Raw genomic sequence first — 15,951 nt, 5'->3', positions numbered from 1 at the left:
TTGTCTTATTTCAAACGTAAAAAGAGACAGTAAGAAAATATATAAGCGTCATAAAAAATATTTTATGTTATGTAGATTACAAACGTAAAAACATAGTGTAAAATATACATAAACTGTAAATTTTCTTATTTTATGACCTATATTTTTATTTTTTATGCCAAATTTTACGTAGTGAATCAATATGAATGTAACTATTTGAAATATAAACGTAATTTAATTATGAAATGATCGTAAAATTACGTCGGGTGAAGAATAACTTATTCTGCACCCTGGATGATGAATAGTAACTTTCGACGTAATCTTACGATAATTTCATAATTAAATTACGTTTCGAATTCAAATAGTTACATTCCTATTAATTCACTACGTAAAATTTGACATAAGAAAATAAAAATATAGGTCATAAGATAAGAAAATTTGCAGTTTATGTGTATTTTAGACAGTTTTTATGTTTGTAATTTTATATAACATAAAATATTTTTTACGACGATTATATATTTTCTTATGGTATCTTTTTGCGTCAGAAATAAGACAAAACTTATGAAATATAAAATTACGATGCATTGATGATAAAATAGAGAGGTATGAAGAATAACTATTCCTCACGCAGGGTGACGAATAGCACGATATATATATACTCAAATCGCTTTTTGTGTGGAAACAAGTCCAGGGAGAAAGGAGCTAAGAGCCTAAAAGCCAAACTGACAGTAGCGAACAACCTGGGTATCATTCTAATTTATTTCATGAAAGGGCAGCACAACCACTTAGTCAATCCAGTACTCTATATTATATACAATATACAAAACATCTCTACTGAATTGAACATGTTTCCATGAGGCACTTTTGGATCCAGATATTTCTGCAACATATGTATATCACAAGAGTCTAATAATCTAGTGTCCGTGGCTGAAATCCCACTTCTGCGTCAAAACTTTTGCTCAGACCAGTACATCTTGAATTGGAACGGCAGAATTTTTGAACCGGTGCACCAAGCTTACAACTCAATCATCTCGACCTGTCTATTAGTAGTTACTAATAGCTGGCAGTTGGCTGTAAGTTGCTCTTTTCCATCTCACCTTCAAATTGTCCTGAAGTAGTAGTACTGTTTTTGTCGACCTCTGGCTCAGAACCACCTGAGGCAGTTTGTTCTTGCTGGGACTGCACTGTGCTAGGAGTTGATCCAGCTGGAGGGTTCTGTGCCGCCAGACTAAGTCGGAGTGGCCTCCCATCCAGTTCCTGCATTCAGTAAACATGTCAACCAACCACTGTTTTCACTAGTGAATCCATGTCAAATTAACATGTTGGTGAGATTTTTTTTTTTAGAAAAGGAGGATGACTCCCGGCCTCTGCATCTGGGCGATGCATACGACCACTTTATTAATTATTCTCATAAGACCTTACAAAATAATACCACAGTAAGACTAAAGCCACCGTCTAAGCAACGAACTATCGCTACACCTATCCAGTTGATGAAGGGGCCCAGATAGCCTGGGCCTAATACCAAATAGACATCGCAGCCAAACCTAACATTTAAGACCCGAGGACCCATCTAGGACGCCTGCCGGGCATGGGTCTCGCCGGTCCGGCGTGCTCTTACAGGCCGCCGCCGCCAACTGCCATCGCTCCATCTTCAGAACTGTACTGATGCATCAACCTTACTCGGTCTAGCTATCGTCGATGCCACCACGACGCCCAACGGCACCTCCTCCCTGCGCGCAAACAACTGTGCACGTCGCGGTCGCCACTAATACACCTCAGCACCATGCTGCCAAGTACCACCAGCCGACATAACTTGAAGTCTTTGGAAGATATGTCGTGCGTAGCACCTGCCGACCAGACATGACAAAGCGTAGCATCTGTCGGCCAGGCATGACTTAACATCTCCACCGAACCTCCGTGCAAGACGAAGTCGCTCCACCTTCTGCCTCTGACTTCCAGCGCTGCTCCACAAACGATGCTCACAAGAGAGAAACGACACCGCAATGCCGCCATTGTCCGACCTGGAACTCCAGATCCTAGGGTTTCCCCAGAGCAGCACGAGTGGGTCAACAATAGTTACACGACGATGCCTCCATCAAGGTAACGGCGTAGAACGCCGCCATCGCCTGCCAACGGCTCGGTTTTCACCGGCAACCATGTCTCCCCAACTCGCAGCCGGGACTAGATGATGGATCTCGAGATCCGATCACCAAGCCTCTGGCCGGCCATCTCTGACGAAGAAGATGACCACCATCATTGGCCAGCGAGACGGCGCGAGATGAAGTAGGGCGCTGCTAGCGTGCGTCCTGGCCAGCACTACCGACGCTCGGCCCGTCTCGGACCACGCCTCATGGAAGCGCTTCCACGACGAGGACGCAGACCGGAAGCCCAGATCCGGCCCACCCGCGCGCCGCCACGTGGCCACCACCAAGCGTCGTTCAGCGGCAGCCCCGCCGCCGTGAGGGACGCCGCCCCACGGGCAGCAGGTGCCAGCCACCGGCGGAACACCGCCGCGCGCCACCGGTTGCCGCGAGATCTGCGCGAGAACGACAAGGACGCCCCGCCGCCACCTTCCCCGGGGACCACGCGGGCTTCACCGGTGTCCCCTCCGGCGGAGGCGAAGCTGGGGAGGGACGGCTGGCGGCGCGGTTAGGGTTTCCCCGTGCGCCAGAGGCGACCCACGGGGGACGTGACGCGCAGGGGCTTCGTTAGAGATGACCGTTGGTGAGATCTTAGGGTACCCATTGGCCATTGTGCATAACTTATGATTATATACATGATTACTGATCTATCCATGCATAGAGTACAAAGATAAGTTATACTTTGGTCAGTTCATGTTATCAGTATTGACTCATATTTTTCTCTACGAAATACTTAACAACTACTCCCTCCGTTCCTAAATATTTGTCTTTTTAGAGATTTCAAATGGACTACCATATACGGATGTATATAGACATATTTTAGAGTGTAGGTTCACTCATTTTGCTCCGTATGTAGTTATTTGTTGAAATCTGTATAAAGACAAATATTTAGGAACGGAGGGAGTATAACAAGAAACACCTGGTAACCTTGTTCCTACATTTCATAGTTCAGTTTTCAAGTACTCGTTGTTCTTATCATGCATGGCTTGGTTCTACTTATGCTATTATTATACCATGGTAATCCAATGAAGTGATGTGGTGGGAATTTTTGCTCTAAGGTTGCAACAAAGACATACCACTCCGTCCATGGCCTGCAAGACAGCCTTTGCATCTTCTATTGTCTGAAAGGAGACGAAGCCAAACCCCCTGGAACGACCCGTGTCACGCTCGAAGATTACCCTGGCACCAACCAAGCCAGGCTGCCTCTCGAATGCCGTCTTGAGTGCATCAGCCCGCACACCCCACCCCAGGTTGCCGGCGTAAACCTTGTATGTCCCATCGTCAACAACACGCAAGCTAGTCCTTGCAACCGCTGCCGATGCGACTGCCCTCTCTCCTCCTCGCGGCACTTCCGGGAAATTCACCCTGACTGTCCTCCCTCCCAGCAGCTGCATTGACACGTATGCATTCATGACCAAGAACAGGAACACACTTTTGTGTGGAATGGAGAAGAATTGATGATCCAACTAGTGCGGAACTCACAGCTCCGTTGAACATCTGGACGGCCTTGGCAGCCTCCTCCGCGGTGGCCATGGTGACAAAGGCGAAGCCACGACTCCGGTCGGTGATTTTGTCATAGATTATCTGCAGGAGCGCAATCATGAAACCGTTACAGGAAGACCAGAGATAGGCACAAATTGAAGATAGGACTTGGATTGCATTTAGCTTGCGAGTACCTGGACATCGTCGACGCTGCCGGCCTCGGAGAATGCTGCAGTGAGCTCAGCGGCGGTGAAGGTGTAGGGCAGGTTGCCGACGTAGATTCGCCCGGGCTCTTGTCCAAGTGCCGGCCGGTTTCTCGGGGGATAGTAACCGCGGACTGCCTGGACCTCGGGTTCTGCCTCCTCCCCTTCTTCCTCCACGTACTCCTCTGGACCCTCCTCAGAGTAATGTTCTCCGTTAGAAGAGAACTCTTCGCCGGAAGCAGCGGAGGCGGAGGCGGGCAGGAGAATGGGGTGGCGACGGTGGGAGGAGGAGAATAGGCGGAGCCCGACGCAGTGCCGCTGGAAGTTGTTGAGGTTGAAGTGAGAAGGAGGGAGTGGGATGGCGGCGGCAGTGGCGGTGGGGTGAAGGAAAGAGCGGAAGGCGGCGACGGCGGTGGCCATGGCCGTGGAGGAGCGAGGAGCTTGGTGCTGTGCTGTGTCAGTGGGTTCGGTCGCTCTTGTGGGTAATTTCCTTATCCCCTACTCCTCTTTTTCCTTGAAAGGGCTTATCCCCTACTCCTAGTCCTACCTATTGGGCCGGACTTAAACGGGCCGATACTTATTGGCGGGGCTCCGGCCCTCTTGAGAAACGCGAGAGCACGAAGACACCGGCCCACTAAAGACCCCCTCTCCGTGTCCGAGGACAAGTCTTCTCACCAGCGGCGGCGGCGGCGGCACCGTCACCGTGACGAACTCTGCTTCTTCCTCCACAAAAACCAGAGCCCGCCGCCCCGAGACTCCCAAAACACTTCTTTTCCCAACCAAATCCACCAAATCTCGTGCGAGAAATTTTGCAATGGCGTCGGTAGCGTCCGAAGTCGATCCCGCCGTGGAGCCCCACATCGTCGTTGAGGAGTCGTCCAGCGCTGGAGGCAGCCGAGAGGAGGCGCCCCCAGAGGCTGCGGCGGTAGAAGCGGTGGTCGAGACAGAGCCGGCGGATGCGGAGGAAGAAGGGGAGTGCGGGTTCTGCCTGTACATGAAGGCCGGAGGTTGCAAAGGAGGCGTTCGTGTCGTGGGAGGAGTGCGTGCAGGCGGCGGAGAAGGAGGGCTCCGACATGGTCGAGCGCTGCTTCCAAGTCACCACCGACCTCAAGAAGTGCATGGACGCCCACGCCGACTACTACGCCCCCGTGCTCCAGGCTGAGCAGACCGTCTCCGACCAAGCCCAAGCCGCCATCGCTGCTGCCACCGCTGATACAAACAAGAACAACGGAGAGGAATCCGCTCCCTCCCCGGACACTGATTGGGTGGAGGTTGAGGAGGCTACTTCCTCGACGCCCGCCGAGGGGATGAAGAACGAAGAAGCAATTGTCGACAAGGCAGAGTCCTTGTCTTTGGGTAACTAATAACCGGGGAGGGTTAGATTTTTCAGCTCGTGATAACTTCTTATTCAGTATGAGTTATGATCTGATTGAGGCGCATGAGGCTAGTTTTTATCCCCTTGTGGGGAAATAAGGTTGTTCTTCCAATTAACTGTTGGACATGATACCGAATTTACTGAAGAATTTCTGGATGCTTTTATATGATACTAGGTTACATACTCATCATGTTTGTGCTTGATGCATTGACATTGTATCTCTAGAACTACTCCTGGTGAGCATGATGACGACAAGATACACAATTTGCTTTGGAATTTCTTGATGCTTTTCTGTTACATATGGGTTACATATTCACCACGTTTGTTGCTTGATGCATTGGCATTATAACCTTGGTCAAGCCCTGGTGACTGCGATGTCTAACAAATTGCATTGGATCTGCCATGCTGAGTAAATTTGGAATAGGTTTCAGCTGGTCCCTGTCATTGACATCAATATGGTTTGCCTTCATTTACCATTAAAATTTAGGATTTTAGACTTAAATCAACCTTTTCTTTGTGTCAAAAGATGGCAGATCTTTTAACTAGTCACTTGGCCAAAGCAATAGTAAGAAACTTGGAATGCTGTACGGCCAAACTCCCCAAAATAATCAGTTGCATGAACAAAACAGCAGTTATTTACATTGTCTTATGTGAGGGGTTTTTCGAATAATTGTTGGACGTGATAGTTTGCTGAATTTTTATCTGATGCCTTTATATGGTACACGTGTTGCTTGATGGATTGACATTGTATCTCTGGTTTATTTAAGTCATCATCATCATGGCAAGATATACTTGCAGTGACTGTCTTGTACATCGTCTCTGAGTTGTATGGGGAGTTTGAAATAAGTTCCAGTTTGATTGCTGTCATTGACATAAGTATATATCATTCGTTCCACTATTGTGAACGAACAAAACAGCGATTATTTAAACACTGCCGCTATGAATGTGATACTCAGAGTTATTTTATTTCTGATTTTTTTAGCTTTCTATTTACTAGTTTGACCTCAGAGTTACTGATCGCATGGGCTATAGGACTAATAATACAGGTGGCGAAAGAAAATGACCATCTCAGGAGTTGTCGGATTTCGGGTTCCGGCAGACCCTTGAGATTCGAACACTGGGGTACGCGCGAAAATTTTGCCTTCTACCTACCTGCACCCCACCACCACGCTAAGATTTAAGCTATGGAAAGAACAGCACAAGAGACACAGGGTTTATACTAGTTCGGGTCACCATTGTGGTGTAATACCCTACTCTAGTTTGTGGTGTGGTGGATTTCCTCTTGGGCTGATAATGACGAGCAATACAAGGAATAACAGCCTCGCGAGGGTCTGTTCTTGGCTGGGGGATGAACTGCTAGGAGGAGTTCAGTCACCCTTCTCTCTCTCTCTCTGCGTGATGCTACTCGATCCGATCCCAGCTTGTTTCTGGATTGGCCGATCCTCTCTACCCTGGGGGTGGCTAGTCCTATTTATAGGCAAAAACCTTGGGCCTCTTCCCAAATATTGAGCGGGAAGGGCGCCAACAATTGGCCATTTTGAAGGGGAAACATCTGGTACACTTATCCTGACTAAAGTTGGTCCTCGTCTGCCAAAGGCTCGGGTGGTGACGCTGACTTGGGCTCCACAATGACTTCCTTCCTGCCGTTGGGCTGGTCTTGGTCTCGTTGCACCGAAACGGGTGCCTTTGCTTGATGCTCTCGCCTGCGCTTGCTCCCTTTGCACCAAAGAGAAAAGGAGGACACTGCGCGGGCTGGCGCCCGCCTGGCGCCCTTGGTCGTCATGGCTTGCGTCACGGGCACCTCGTGAGGTACCCCGCCTTGATCTCTCCGCCTCCTCGCAAGCCAGCCTGATGAGGCCGTGCCTGAGGAAGATCCGTGTCGTCCGCCCCGCGAGGCTTGGCCCCTCGCGAGGGTCTTGGGTCTGTGTTGATGAAGATGGGCCGCGCTGGGCCCCCTTTTGAGCCACGCCGCAGGCCGCAGGCAGGTAAGTCTGGGGACCCCCGTTTCCAGAGCCGGCAGTAGCCCCCGGGCCCAAGGCGCGCCCGGACTTGGCCGTGCAGGGAGGCGAAAGGACAAGGGCGAAGCGCCGTGGGCCCTAACAGCCTGCGGCCTTGGGCGCCGCGTGGCGGTTGGTTGGACGTGGGCATCTCCACTTCCCCACGGCGCCTCGGCAACTGCACGGACTGGACAAGTCCCTGCATGCAAAAACGGGTCATGATTACCTGCGATCGTGGAGGCCGACGGTTGGCCCTCGCCGGCTATAAGTATGGAGCGGCTCGCGCCCTTCCAGTTCATCCCCCCTTGCTTCTCCTTCTTCTTCATGGCTCCGTCGAGGAGGTTCTCGGCCGCAGAGAAGGGGAAGGCTCGCCAGGTTGAGCCTGCCTCTCCCCCGCCCAAGCGTGGCCGAGGTCGCCCTCGCAAACATCCTGTGGCCACCACGGCAGCTCCTCGCGGCCATGGAGATGATTTCCAGCTCGGTAACGGGCGGACTGCTGCGGCCGGGGGGCGCGCTTCGGTCGTGCGTTCCCCTAGGCCGCGCTTTCGCGCTGCAGAGGTGCTGCCGGAGTTCATCGTGTGGTCGGCGGAGCCGACTAGCACCCGGCTTCAACTTCCTCGCTTCCTCCTCGGTGAGCTCCCGGCCGGTGCCCCGGGCGGCCTCTGGCTTCAGGCAGACGACTGCTGCAGCCGGGCCTCATGGGCTTCATTGGAGGTCTCCGCAGCCGGGAGCCTGGCCTTGACCCGCGGTTGGCAGACGTTCGCCCGCGCGCGTGGCCTGAGCCGTCGGTGCATCCTGCACTTCAAGTTTGACGGCGATGCCGCCCTCTACGTGAGGGTGTTTGGGGAAGATGGTCGCCGTGCAGGGTGCTACCCTGAGGACGACGACCACGGCCGGGACCCAGCCCCGGCGATGATGGAGAGGACAGCGCTCGCGTGATTGGCGGCGCTCAGGGTTCCCCAAGCTTCACCGGATCTTCTTCAGGCGGCGACTCTTCCAGCGGTGGCCGCGGTCAGCCTCCACGCCGTCGTACCTGCTTGGAAGGTGGTAGCGCGTCTGCCCGTCGTCGCGCCTCGATGAAGCGCGAGAGGGATTCTGCCTGAGCCCCGGAGGCAGCCCGAGTCCTCCTTGCAGGCCGGTGTGAGGCGAGCTGCGCCTGATTTGCTCTTTCTTTTCCTTTTTCCTGCGTAAAAAGACAGTAGCGTGGAGCCCCGCGGGGGCGTGTTTGGGTTATTGCTGTTAATCATCGCTTTGCTTCCGTTATCGTGCCTTTCGGCTACGTGCCCGCGCGTCGATAGTTCCCGGCCCCAGCCGTGGTGGGGGGCGACCGACCCAGGCCCTGTGCTCGTGTCGCGGTTCCCGTGGGGCACGGACTGGAGGGGTGCTCCTGTAATGGACCCAGGTCGCGAAACCTTTGAACGACTAGGACAAAAACACTCACGAGGGCGCTCGGCTGCCCCCCTCGCGAGGCCTTGCATAAGAGAAATCGAGGCAGGAGAGTGAAAAGTCGAAGAACCACAAGTCAAAGACGGCAACAGCTTCAACAAAACTTCGAATGAGAATGAACAAACCAACTGCGAAAAGCAAATGAAAAAGCCGCGTCCGACACCTAATCTAGTCTTCGACATCTTCTCACCAGCGCGGAGCTAAGTGCTACCACTGGGCGTGGGAGGGAGCCCCAGGGTCTGAGGCCGGCGCTCCTGAGACTCCGGGGCGTGTACAGCCCCAACTCATTATTATGTGAGAGTGTCACGGGCGGCGAGCTTCACAGGCGTTGGCCTTCTTCGCAGGCTCCGGGCCTTTCTTGGGGGAAGTAAGCTTCACGGGCATTCACCCTCTTCACAGGCTCTGGGCCTTTTCCAAAAAGGATAATCTTCACACGCATTCGCCTTCTTCACAGGCTCTGGGCCTTTTCCAAAACGCGACAACTTCACAGGCATTTGCCTTCTTCACAGGCTCTGGGCCTTTTTCAAAAAGGATAATCTTCACAGGCATTCGCCTTCTTCACAGGCTCTGGGACTTTTCCAAAACGCGACAGCTTCACAGGCATTCGCCTTCTTCACAGGCTCTAGGCCTTTTTAGGGGTAGAACCTCCGGAGGTGTTGGATGTTCCATGCGTTCTGGACAGGCACCCCCTCCTGAGTCTCCAAGCGCGCGGAGCCAGGCCTGGAAACATGAACAACCTTGAACGGGCCCTCCCACATGGGAGAGAGCTTGTGCAGTCCCTCCCTGGAGAGAACCCGCCTGAGCACGAGGTCTCCTACCTCGAGAGTTCTGGGGCGGTTGTTGCGGCAGTGATATCGTCGCAGTGCTTGTTGGTACCTCGCCGCTCGCAGCGCGGCTTCTCGACGACGTTCCTCCCCCAGCACGAGGTCCATCCCCCGCATGGCGTCCTGCTGCGCCTCGTCGAATGCCAGAACCCGGGCGGAGCGACGTCTGACCTCATGAGGGAGGACCGCTTTGGCTCCGTAGACCAGGAAGAACGGGGTCTCTCCAGTCGGCTTGGTCGCGGTTGTGCGGATGGACCACAGCACAGACTGAAGCTCATCGTACCAACCTCTGCCGCAGGCCTCTAGCTTCTTCTTGAACGTCCTGGTCTTGAGGCCCCTCAGGACCTCTGCGCTGACTCGCTCGGCCTGGCCGTTGCTTCGGGGGTGCGCCACCGAAGCGTAGCATATCTGCGTTCCAAGGTTAGCACAGTATGTTTTGAAGAGGTTACTGGTGAATTGTGAACTGTTGTCTGTGATGATGCGGTTCGGCACCCCGAACCGGCTCACGATGCCTCTGATGAACTTAACCGCGGAACCCGCGGGGATGGTGCGGACGACCTCTACTTCAGCCCACTTGGTGAACTTGTCCACGACGACGTAGAGGTAGCGGTAGCCCCCTGGCGCCTGAGGAAACGGGCCCAGGATGTCCAACCCCCAGACTGCGAACGACCACGAAAGGGGTATAGTCTACAGGCCTCCTGCCGGCTGATGGATCTGCTTGGCGTGGAACTGGCAGGCCTCACAAGTCTTCACCAGTTGGACGGCGTCATTGAGTGCGGTGGGCCAATAAAACCCACTGCGGAAAGCCTTGCCGACGAGGGTCCGTGATGATGAATGATGTCCACAGTCTCCGCCGTGTATATCTTCCAGAAGCTCCTTTCCTTGCTCCCTGGGGATGCAGCGTAGGGATACATCGTTTGGTCGCTTTCGGTAGAGCTCTCCATCCTTGATGCAGTATGCCGTGGCCAGCCGTGCCACACGCTCCGCTTCCTCCTCCTTCTCCGGCAGGGTCCCTTGTGTTAAGTAACTCCGGAGTTCCGTGATCCAGTCCCCCTCCTGAGGCTCCATCGTCAGGAGCAGGCGTGCTCCTGAGGCCGGGCCACAGACCGGGGCTCCTGAGGCAGGTGGCTGGGGGAGCTCCTCCCGAGGCTGAGCCGTGTTTGACAATGACGGCGGGGCTGAGGGCTTGAAGAGCCGCTCCTCGAAGATGCCAGGCTCCTGAGGTAACCGCCTGGACGCCCGTTTGGCGATGTCGTCGGCCTCCTGATTGGTGCCACGGGGCACATGCTGCAACTCCAACCCCCATAATTGCTTCTCCATCCTGCGGACCTCTGCAAGGTAGGCTTTCATGTGCTCATCTTTCGGCTCGTACACCTTATTGGAGAAATTGACAAGGAGCTGCGAATCGCCCTTGATGGTGAGGCGTTTCACCCCCAGGGCAGCTGCGGCCTTCAAGCCCGCTATTAGACCTTCATACTCTGCTATGTTGTTGGAGACCTTTTCACCTTGCTGGAAACAGAGCTGTACAACGTAGTAGAGCTTGTCCTGAGTGGGCGATATAAGCACCGCCCCAGCTCTAGCGCCATGCCTGGAGAACGCCCTATCGAAGTACATGACCCAGCCTTCTGGCGCCTCGCTTCCCGGGAGAGGGACCAATCCTCGTCGGCCTTGAGGCCTGGTGCCTCCGTCCATTCTGCCACAAAATCCGCTAATGCTGCTCCCTTGATGACTCTGGTCGTGCTGAATTCGAGCTGAAAAGGTTGCAGTTCTATGTTCCACTCAGCGACCCTTCCGACTGAGTTAGGGCTCCTGAGCACTCTCTCCAAGGGGTATGACGAGACGACCTTGATGGGGTGACCCTGAAAATAGTGCCGCAGCTTGCGCGAGGCCACCAATAGCGCGAGGAGGAGCTTTTGAGGCATGGGGTACCGTGCCCTCGCGTCCCGCAACACCGTGCCGACGAAGTACACTGGGTGCTCAACGAGGTTGGGTGCGTCAGTGCTGGTGGCGCCCTCCGGAGACCATGGCGCCTCCTGAGGCGACGAGGCCTCCGGAGGCTGGCCATCTAGGAGAGGGGCCTCTTCCGCCTCTGGTGCACTCCTCTGCGGCGGCTGATCCTCCTTAGCCGCGGTGGCAGTTTCTGTGGGCCTTCCTTGTTCCTGTTTTGCCTTGTCCGGGGCTGCTGCTGTGGTTTTGATTCGACGCTCCTCCCTAACCGCCACCAGGGCTGCGCTGGCGGAGTAGGGAGTGGCGGCGAGGTAAAGCACCAGGGGCTCTTGAGGGCGCGGAGCCACCATGACCGGAAGGCTGGTCAGGTATCTCTTGAGATCTTGGAAAGCCTTGTCGGCCTCTTCGGTCCATTCAAAGGGCCCCTTTTTCTTCATTAGCTGGAAGAAGGGCAGCGCTCGCTCCCCAACTTGGAGATGAAGCGCCCTAGCGCGGTCACGCGTCCAGTGAGCTTCTGCATTTCTCTGAGGGTCTTTGGCGGGCTCATGTCCTCGACCGCCTTGACCTTTTCCGGGTTAGCCTCGATGCCTCGGTGGGACACGAGGAAACCCAAGAGCTTGCCCGAGGGGACTCCGTACACACATTTCTCTGGGTTGAGCCGCAGGTTCATTGCGTTGAGGCTCGCGAAGGTTTCCTCCAGGTCTTGTATCAGGGTCCTGGCCTCCCGAGACTTCACCACAATGTCATCGACGTAAGCCTCAACATTCTTCCCGAGCTGCGGGCCCAAGGTGATGTGCATCAGCCGCTGAAAGGTCGCCCCTGCATTACGCAGCCCAAATGGCATGCATGTGTAGCAGTACACCCCACACGGGGTTAGGAAGGCTGTCTTTTCGATGTCTTCTACCACCATATTGATCTGGTGATACCCAGAGAAGGCATCCAGGAAGCATAGCTGGTCGCATTCTGCGGTGGAATCGATGATCTGGTCGATGCGGGGGAGCGGGAACGGATCTTGCGGGAATGTCTTGTTGAGGTTGGTGAAGTCGACACACATGCGCTCCTTCCCTCCCTTCTTTGGCACAACGACAGGGTTGGCCAACCAATCTGGGTATCGGACCTCATGAATGACCCCAGCGGCTTCTAATTTGTGGGTCTCTTGGACGATGAAGGCTTGCTTTTCTGTGGACTGCCGCCTTGCCTTCTGCTTCACAGGGCGCACGTTGGGGCACATGTTGAGGTGATGCTCGATTACGCTCCTAGGGATCCCCACCAACTGGTCAGGCTCCCAAGCGAATACCGTCTTGTTCGCGCGCAGGAACTTGACTAGGGCCTCCTCCTGCTCGGGCTCGAGGTTGGCGCCTATGGTGAAAGTGGCGTTGGTGGATCCGTCCTCATCGACGGGTATGTGCTTGGTTTCTGCTTTGTCTTGGGTGAACAACTGTTTCTTATTGGCGGGTGCAGCCCCCTTGGGCTCGGGGGTCTTCGAGTCGGCGGGCTGTGCCGATGCCGCCGTCTTGAAGGCGAGCTTGAGCACTCGCAGCGCGTCTCCGGTGTCCCCGTGCACGGTGAGGACACCGCTGCTCCCGGGCATCTTCATGAGGTTGTACGCCAGGTGCGTCGCGACCATGAACTGGGCCAGCGCTGGATAGCCGAGGATGGCGTTGTAGGGGAGGCCGATGGGGGCGATGTCGAAGTCAATCAGCTCCGTGCGGAAGTTGTCGTAGGTGCCGAAGGTTACTGGGAGCCGGATCTGTCCCAAGGAGCTGGATGACCCGCCCCCAACGCCTGAGAAGGGCCGGCTGGGTTGCAGCCGTTCCAGGGGTATGCAGAGGAGGTTGAAGGCCTCAACCGAGAGCATGCTGAGGCCCGCGCCGCCATCGATGAGAGTTCTGGTGACGGCCACCTGGCAGATGGTGGGGGTGCACAGCATGGGGAGCGCACCCGAGCAGGCCGAGTTGGAGGGGTGGTCCTCCGAGCTGAAGGTCAGGCCGGCCTTGGGCGCCGCCCGGTCCAGGAGAGCCCCCTGCCGCGTGGAAGCGGTGCTGACCCGGTGGATGAACGACTTGATGTGGTGACTTGTAGGCGGCACCTGCGAGCCGCCCAGGAGGGCCGCGACGACCGGGGGTGTTGGTGTAGCATGGTGGGCGAGGAAGAGGCTGTGGAGCTCTTCCCAAGAGGCCACGAAGGCTGCCGGCAGGTGGAGCAGCCATGCGTGCAGAGCGCCGGTGAGGGCCATGGGAAGCCAGTTGGCCATGACCCTATCATCACCTCCAGCTTCGAGGATGGCCTCCTCGTACGCCAGCAAGAAGGCCAGCAGATCAGTCGCGCCGCCGTAGCGCGGCGGCGTCGTTGGCTTGAATTTGTCCGGCCACCGTACCCGTTGCAGAGCTGGGGCCAGGGCTCGGAGCCCCCTGGCCCCCGTGCTGGCGCCGGCGGCCAGAGCAGGCGACGCGCTACTCATCGCGAGGCAGGTCGTGGTGGTGGCGGAAGGGAAAACTCTGGTGCACCCCCTACCTGGCGCGCCAAATGTCGGATTTCGGGTTTCGGCAGACCCTTGAGGTTCGAACACTGGGGTGCGCATGGAGATTTCGCCTTCTACCTACCTGCACCCCACCACCACGCTAAGATCTAAGCTATGGAAAGAACAGCACAAGAGACACAGGGTTTATACTAGTTCGGGCCACCATTATGGTGTAATACCCTACTCTAGTTTGTGGTGTGGTGGATTGCCTCTTGGGCTGATAATGACGAGCAATACAAGGAATAACAGCCTCGCGAGGGTCTGTTCTTGGCTGGGGGATGAACTGCTAGGAGGAGTTTGGTCACCCTTCTCTCTCTCTCTCTGCGTGATGCTACTCGATCCGATCCCAACTTGTTTCTGGATTGGCCGATCCTCTCTACCCTGGGGGTGGCTAGTCCTATTTATAGGCAAAGGCCCTGGGCCTCTTCCCAAATATTGAGCGGGAAGGGCGCCAACAATTGGCCATTTTGAAGGGAGAACATATGGTACACTTATCCTGATTAAAGTTGGTCCTCGCCTGCCAAAGGCTCGGGTGGTGACGCTGGCTTGGGCTCCACAATGACTTCCTCCCTGCCGTTGGGCTGGTCTTGGTCTCGTTGCACCGAAACGGGTGCCTTTGCTTGATGCTCTCGCCTGCGCTTGCTACCTTTGCACCAAAGAGGAAAGGAGGACATTGCGCGGGCTGGTGCCCGCCTGGCGCCCTTGGTCGTCATGGCATGTGTCACGGGCACCTCGTGAGGTACCCTGCCTTGATCTCTCCGCCTCCTCGCGAGCCAGCCTGATGAGGCCGTGCCTGAGGAAGCTCCGTGTCGTCCTCCCCGCGAGGCTTGGCCCCTCGTGAGGGTCTTGGGTCTGTGTTGATGAAGATGGGCCGCGCTGGGCCCCCTTTTGAGCCACGCCGCAGACTGCAGGCAGGCAAGTCTGAGGACCCCCGTTCCCAGAACGCCGATAGGAGTAAGGAGTGGAATAAATTTATTGCCATTGTGTTTGATTGGATTAACTGGTATACTATGTTCGTTAATGGGTGTAATTACGTGATGCTTGGTTAACTTCAGTTTTTTTATCTGTCAGTAGTTTTAGTTATACTTGGCTTACAAACGCATAGTCTCTTCTGCCAATCTCTAAAAGAAGATCATAATGTGGTTGATCCAAGGTTCAAAGACGTCGGTGACCTAATTGGTATCATGGTCATTATGGGTTTGTTGGTGTTTTGTTGTGCTGCTTCCAATGTATTAACCTTACCAAATGCCATGACCATGTTGTAATTGTTGCTATTTTGGCATATTCCTAGGTCTGTCGCTTGATTTTTTTCTTAGGTTGCTTCAGATGGAGTGTTATTTTCTTCAGTAGCTTCAAATGAAATACCCAACATTTTTACTCCGAAAAACCTATGCTTGGATGCGGTCGGGTCTACTCGTTCTCTGGTTCTGGAGCCATTTGGATTTGGACCAACTTGTGCTATCCATCTACACAGACTATACTATCTTCTAGCATTAGATTCTGAACTCTTTTAATTCTTAATCCTGAACATCACTTTGTTTTACAAACAAAACACCTTTATATAAACAGGACGAAATTTGTGCACACATGGCGGATTTCATATCAACCAGACAATATTCATGCAAATACATCGGTCGACGTCCAAGCCCTTATTGTTCCCTTCCTGGGACGCCTCCTCCAACCGCCATCTTCATGAGCATCATCAATAAGACCGATGAAGTGAAGCGCGGTCTCCGGCGAGGAAGAATGAACACGGGAGATGGACTGGCCCACATGGGACACAAGGCCCTATCGCCTCCCGTGGCCTACTCATCCTCGTAGTCCACGCCACATCTGTCACCGGTGGATGTGAGATCCACGATGGAAATGGTGGCGCCCATGTTGTCATCGTCCCATCGGGTTGCCCGATAGTTCGGCTACAACGCGTAGGAGGCGCAGCTGGGGTTGCTCTCCTCCGTGACAGCCCGCGGCTGCGCCTCCGCGGCGGCCGCTTCGCTCCACGACGAAGTTGAGGCTCGCTGCGGCTATGGCCGCCA

General features: G+C 54.7%; 1 protein-coding gene across 1 annotated transcript; it reads right to left on the bottom strand.

Moving 5' to 3' along the window:
- Positions 1-708: 708 nt before the first annotated feature.
- Positions 709-4,321, bottom strand: LOC123188722 (RNA-binding protein CP33, chloroplastic). Its single transcript, XM_044600956.1, has 4 exons — positions 3,797-4,321; positions 3,603-3,704; positions 3,197-3,508; positions 709-1,236 (listed from the first exon to the last, which is right to left on the bottom strand). Exons 1-4 carry the CDS (start codon positions 4,223-4,225, stop codon positions 1,033-1,035), a joined length of 1,047 nt encoding a protein of 348 aa, XP_044456891.1. The 5' UTR covers positions 4,226-4,321; the 3' UTR covers positions 709-1,032.
- Positions 4,322-15,951: the final 11,630 nt, after the last annotated feature.

This window comes from Triticum aestivum, chromosome 2A (assembly GCF_018294505.1).
Source record: "Triticum aestivum cultivar Chinese Spring chromosome 2A, IWGSC CS RefSeq v2.1, whole genome shotgun sequence".
Taxonomy (NCBI): domain Eukaryota; kingdom Viridiplantae; phylum Streptophyta; class Magnoliopsida; order Poales; family Poaceae; genus Triticum; species Triticum aestivum.
Note: the sequence above shows the minus strand (reverse complement) of the source record. Positions and strands in the feature narration are given on the sequence as shown.